This window comes from Notothenia coriiceps, unplaced genomic scaffold (genome assembly GCF_000735185.1).
Source record: "Notothenia coriiceps isolate Sejong01 unplaced genomic scaffold, NC01 NC01_scaffold00037250, whole genome shotgun sequence".
NCBI classification, from domain to species: Eukaryota; Metazoa; Chordata; class Actinopteri; order Perciformes; family Nototheniidae; genus Notothenia; species Notothenia coriiceps.
Window position 1 is genome coordinate 12,141,299 of NW_011369951.1, and position 6,659 is coordinate 12,147,957.

General features: G+C 39.9%; 1 protein-coding gene across 1 annotated transcript in view; it reads left to right on the forward strand.

Moving 5' to 3' along the window:
* LOC104967317 (inverted formin-2-like) overlaps positions 1-6,659 on the forward strand; it is a 35,917-nt gene that overhangs the window by 12,456 nt on the left and 16,802 nt on the right. Inside the window, exons 6-8 of the mRNA XM_010796727.1 lie at positions 1,341-1,400; positions 2,645-2,666; positions 4,040-4,177. Coding sequence (XP_010795029.1) covers positions 1,341-1,400; positions 2,645-2,666; positions 4,040-4,177 — 220 coding nt within the window. The remainder of the gene's footprint in view (positions 1-1,340; positions 1,401-2,644; positions 2,667-4,039; positions 4,178-6,659) is intronic.

Consider the following 6,659-nt stretch of genomic DNA (forward strand, 5'->3'; position numbering starts at 1 on the left):
TTAAGAGCATGAAACTAAATACATGTCTTAAAGGTCACCTATCATGCTATCTTTAGGCAACAGCATAGGTCTCAGATATATACAAATATATAAAAAACATGTTTATGAAGTGTTTTGCTCAAAATACCAAACAGACCACCCATTCTAGCCATGCCTCATATCCCTCTATTTCACTTCCTGTTTCTAAAGTGCTGATTTGGGTATAAAGCTTTAAAAAAAAAAAAAAAATTGATACAAAAAATAAAAGGAGGGGTCTGAGCTCATGTGGGACCCAGCAGCTACTGTCTAAACTAAATACTGCCGTGATGAAACGCCATATCATGGATTATCAAGGATTATCTCTGAAACAGTATGGAGCTCAAAGGCTTTCTCTCTTGCCGGTTATACCACAAGGTGAGTTCCTTTTTACTTCCTGCTTCTTCACACACATGCTCTCCAGTACAGGTTAGCTCTGAGTGTTAGCGATGCTAATGTAAACACCGACCATATTACGTCCAAAACAGTCGGGCATTGTTTCTGATAGCAACGTTTCTGATTGGGCCGTTGGTCCACATTTCAGATATTACGTCATATCGGACGCAAATCTGGATCAGCTCCGTTGTGGCCCCGTTTTTAGAGATTTGGGTACGGAGGAAAAGAGACAGGGTTTTATTTTCTGACGCTGCGTGAGTTCCCTGACACACCGGGGACACATATTTATGTATAACAGACATCAAAAAGTGCATTTTGCATGATAGGTCCCCTTTAATATGTAGTCACATGGTTTATCCCAGTTCAAATCTACTTATTCTTTATTTCCTATGTCCAAATTGAAGGTGTACATCTTTTCTACCCTGCTTAAGGTACATGGAGGAAGTTATAGAGAGCACTTTCTCTCTGCTGTCTTTACATCATGAACATGGCTCAGGTTCAACTGGGACAGAGAACGTCCTGGAACCCATTCACCTGCTGGCCTTACTGGACGTTAAAGCTACCTGGTTTAAAAAGTGGATGGTATGTGTTAGAAATTAACAGTTTTGATTGATTTAGGCAGAGTGCATTTTGTATATGAACATGGTTCCTACAGATCCATAATACTGAGACACAGGGAGTAGGATTAGGATGTTTCCTGATTGGTTACATGTATTTCTTTTAAATAATTCCTTAAATAACAATTGCATGGAAAGTTGGTCATGCATTTAAATTGCAAATGGCCATAAAAAGTTATTTAATGTTGCCTTAAGCTGCAGGAACCATGATGCACTACTGTGTTATTTTGTAACTCAGTAGTGTCTGTATCCCTTATTATCTTGTACATGCCCTTTCTTTTATCCTGATGTGCTTCCCTCACCCTCTCTCAGCATGGATACTACAGCAGGACTGTAGTTCTCCGACTCCTGGAGAGAAAATACAAGTCTCTGGTGAGTGATCCACTCCGAAATCAATATCTCTCACTGACTCCTTTGTACTTTTCAAACGTCTAACACGGTAAAGAAACACCAATGAAACAAGCATGAGAAGTGTTTTCAGAGAGCTCCAAACCCACAGCCAAACACCAAATCAGGAGTTGGGCCAAAAAATGCAGTATTTACATTAATACAAAAATGGGCAGTGTGGGCAGTGTGTTTATGTTGCAGTGGTAGGTAGTGCAGGAACAACTAAATAAAACATAGTTGTCTCATGGACATTTTTTTTACAAATTGAAACTCAAAGATTTCTCCCAAAGTTGAGTATCTACTTTGGTAGGAATCGGTCGATTTGAGTAAATTAGGCTTTCATTAAGCTGCTTCACATCACCACACAAACTCAATCACACAGCCTGATCTGGTGTGAATGCACGCTTAGGCACCAGGAAGAGCATCCAAAACAGAAAACACTGTGCATGAGCTATAGGAAAAGGTATGGAAAATAACACGACAAAGTTCAAATTCAGACTTCTTTGATTTTCATCTTTAGACCCCAGAAAAGATGCCACATTTCAGTTTTAGTTCCTACCTTTACTGTAACCAAGATACTGTATGTATTCAGAATAACACAGATGGTGGATTCTTCAAAAGACTGGCTGCATTTCACTGAAACCATACAATAACATTCCTATTCATGCCTGTGTGTGTGTGTGTGTGTGTGTGTGTGTGTGTGTGTGTGTGTGTGTGTGTGTGTGTGTGTGTGTGTGTGTGTGTGTGTGTGTGTGTGTGTGTGTGTGTGTGTGTGTGTGTGTGTGTGTGTGTGTGTGTGTGTGTGTGTGTGGGGGGGATCAATATCAAGGGGCACAAAAGATTTTAGAGTCACTTTGACATTTACAGATTGATTGTTTAATCCTAAACCTCCCTCTGTGCTCTCTCTCTGACTCTAGAGAGGGTTACTGATGAATCACCCCTGAAACCTTCTCTAAAGTAAATGTCAATAACTCTTCCAAGCACTCTGAGCCTAAACCACTCTTGCATTGCAGTGCATTCAAATCCCCTCCAGTGCTTCAGGATTAAGATTCAAATGAACTTTGATTAAAGGGTTCGATAAGAGTCGAAGGAGTTTAGCAGTTGTCATGGTGTTTACAGCAACCACATTGCATTCAAATCATTTTCTTCTTCAGATTGTAGCAGCCCTTCAGCAGTGTATCCATTACACTGAATCCTGTGAACGTGTAACAAATGAAACTGATCCCCAGTCAGCGGAGCGGCAGGAACCCGGTGAGTTAAACAGACCATAAACTCATCATTTCCTCAACAGGTTTATGTACTTTCTCATATCTGGATAACAGTTTCCACTCTCACTCTGTGTGGTTAACATCAACACATTTGCAGTAATGCTGATTTAATGTGTGCTGTGAAACAAACCAAAATATAATACACTCAGGCTGAGCTACTGAGAGCGCCTAATGAGAAAGTAATGCTTCATTTGAAGCCTGTGGGTGTTAATTGTATTTTTACCTACCTAGTCTTCGCTGTCATCATTTATTTATTCTCTTTTGTTAACACATGCTGTTCCTGCTGTTGTAGAAACAGAGGAAAGCAGAGAGGAGCATTAAACAGAAAGAAATGAAAACAAAAAAGGGATACAAAAGATAAAGCCAAGGGAATAATGGGAGGTTGATGACAGCTCTATTGTGATTGGTCGACTGCTTAGAGATGTCCCGCCCCTTAGCGTATCACGTGCAATGTGTTGGAGCGCTAGCCAATGAAAGTGCAAGTGTTACGTAGTGATGTCACTGGAGTCGTTTCAGGCAGGTGGGGGGAGTGTGTGTGTGAGAGAAACTCTGGGAATTAAGCCTCTGCAGACCATTGACATGCACAAAAAGCATTTGTATAGTAGGTTTTTTTTAACACTAAGTAACTCAAGTTCTGGATGAGGGTAATACAAATGTCTTGTAACAAATATTACAAGAGATAGTTTTTTGTTTACATGATCATTTGCAATATTAACATTTAGAGTAATATAGATTGATGGTAAAATGCTTAAAAAGAGTGAGTGTAGCTGGAGATGGGCTAAGGGAAAGTGTGTGTCAGTGAGTTATCTCCTGGAGCAGCTGCTTCCTTGAGAGCGAACACTTTGACCTTGTCTTTGTTGACTGGAGGTAAGCTGCCTCCCGCCACTGATACACTCCGCATAAAATAATAAGCTGAGCTTGCTTTAGATGTTCTGCACCTCGGAGGCCCTGAGGGTGTTTTTCATTCGTCAATCTCCTTCGATTACAGCCGCTGTATGAAATGTCTTTACACTTTCTGTCCACCACAGCAGGGGCATTCATCTTGGGCCAATGAAAAGTAGTTTAAATATTACAATAGAATAACTTTTTATTTTGTATGAATATTTTCATTTGTAACTGAAATAAGATCAACACAAACAACATCTTTGCTTATCAGAATTTGACCCTTTCTCTTGTGGATGCACCTTTTGGTCGTGCAAGACTATTACCCTTTTTATTTGAAATATGTCTTTTGCAACACCTAACAAAGTTGTAAACAAGAATTAGCCATGTGACGGAAAAGGTGTTAGCTTTGCTCTTTCCATCATCTTTAATACTATCAACACTATCTGGGCCCTTGTCTCTGTCATGTGTCAGGCTCAGTCCAGAGGAGTGTTTACACGGGAAAAGAGATTGAGTATGCTTTCTTCGTCCACTCGCTGTGTGTCCTGGGGAAACTGCTCATCTACACCAACGGCAGGAAGCTCTTTCCCATCACAGTGAAGAAGCGCAAAGGTACACAACTACACTGTTCTGTAAGCTGTTTTAGATCAATCAAAAGCATGTGGGTTTTAATGTTTACATTCTTGCTTGACATCTTCACTAAAGGCAGTATAATTAAGCAATAGCTCACGACAGGCCGCTTCGCGTCGGGCCGAACCACGCCCTTTAGCTGTGATATAATGAAGTGAGCTATTGCTTTTATAAAACGGTTACAAAGTGTGGCAATATGAAAGAAAAATACACACTCTAATTTAAATAGTTTTTATTAGTAAATAAGGATGTTCAAAATAAAATAGTCCCTCCGTTGCCTTCTGCATAAAACATAGTGCGAGGTGGTTGCTATGTAACAACACTAACAGCTAGCGAACATATTAGACAGAGAGCATTGATCGATTATTTGGCTATATATTTACATTCATTTGTATGTTGCCGTTTATTGTGCAGCCACTGAAAAACTGTCCAGCATCAGTAGCATGGCTTACGTGGTTACTTGTATATGTTGAGGTTGTTCTAGGCTGTTGTTTGGCGTAGCGAGAATATTGCTCCACTTTCTCCGGTCCCAGTAGCTCTGGAGAGAGCTTTCGCACTTCTGGCCACTAACGTCATAATTTCTCAGCTTTGTTTCAAGACCTGCATCAGAAAGCTTTTGAATGGTGGTACTTTTCCAGTTTGTCTACCTGCTCTTCACGTAGCTGTGCATGTCGTCGTTTAGGTGCTTTTTTTGGAGATAGGCACTGCTCAATCCACTCCTCCATAGTAAGACCCCCCCGCAGGTCGAAGTTAACCTTAAATGTTTCCATCTTAAGCTTTGTTACATTACATTACATGTTACTTGTTAGACGCTTTTATCCAAAGTGACTTACATACTCAATACTGTGGAAAATCCCCACAGGAGCAATTTGGGGTGAAGTGTCTCAGGGACACAACGACATGCTGACTGCAGTGGGGTTTGAACCTGTGCCCCCTTGATCCAAACACCAACGCACAACCCACTGCGCCACACAACGATTGTTAGTTAGTTAGTTTCGTAACGGACGTAATGTAACAGTTGTAACAGTTGTAGCTTTTCTCAGAGGCGGAGGGATACATGACTTGTGAAAAGTAACTACAATTCTGATATACGCTCATTATATCACGTCTAAGAACCAATCAGATTGCTTGATTTGACTTTTCCGTTTTATAAGGTACAATATTGTACGGTAGTTAAAGGAAAAGTTTGTTGTGGGTTAGACGATAAGACCTTTAAAAACCTCTTATATCCGTCCTGTAACATGCAAGTTACAACATTATATTTTATTGCGTAATCTGTTTAAGAAAAAATACAACAAATAATGTGTTATAAAAACGTTTTTTTTTTTTACATTTGTTTTTTTTGTACAGATTAAATACATTTAATCTAACACTTTGAATGTGAGGAATGTGCACCTTATTTCCCCTTGTTTTTAGTCTTTGTGCTAAGCTAACCATTATTAACCATAGAAATACTAACGTGAGGTCCATCCCCTTATCTAACTCTATTCTTTTAATGTCTAATCAACTGTGTATGGTCCATTGTTGGCAACTGCAGAATCTACACATGGTTCAAATGACTGACGCAGAGTTAAATAGAAAAACATCTGTTTTTATAGTTTATTGCCCCCAACAAAACTGCCCCTTTTTAATCTTTACAGCAGATAATCTCATGTTGCAATGCGTCTGATCATTTTACTCTTGGTGCCACTCCCTCCTCTTTCCCGTCTGACCCCATCATCGATCCCTCCACCCGTCTTAATCACCAAAAACGTTATGTAACGCCGTGAATGATACATAGGTGAACCATTAAAACAGGCTCATGGTCTTCGTCAATTATTTAGCAATACATGACTCTTGTTCCATGGCATTCTGTAGGCAATTAACTCTGACGTTAGAGTAGCTCATATTGAAATGTGACACATTCCTCGGGTGGAGGCCTATTACCTCCAAACCTTGTTTTAAGTGGGCCCCTGGATCAGGTCGGCACGCTTATGTGTCATGGAGGAGGCTGTGGCTCAGTGGATAGTGTGATGGACTTCGAATCAGGGGATAGCAAGTTTGAGTCCCACTGCAGTCAGCATGTCGTTGTGTCCCTGAGACACTTCACCCCAAATTGCTCCTGTGGGGATTGTCCACAGTACTGAATGTATGTAAGTCGCTTTGGATAAAAGTGTCTAACAAGTAACATGTAATGGGATTATCATTGACATGATTTCCCACGAGACTTTTATATCTTTTGTACTAATTTGTTTTAGTGTAAATTTACGTAAATTCGACGGAGTGACATAGAGATACTCTCTCGGTTTCTGGACAAATGACTGCTCAATAGCATTATGTCAAAGTTTAGTTTTTTTAGTTAACCGTTTTAAACCTTTTATTCCTAAATGGTATCTTTATCTCTTTTATCAGGATTTTTGTCAGTACCTGGGTAAAGTAACTTTTTTTAGATTTGAACGGTTAATTTTGGATCAAATCCTTTGCA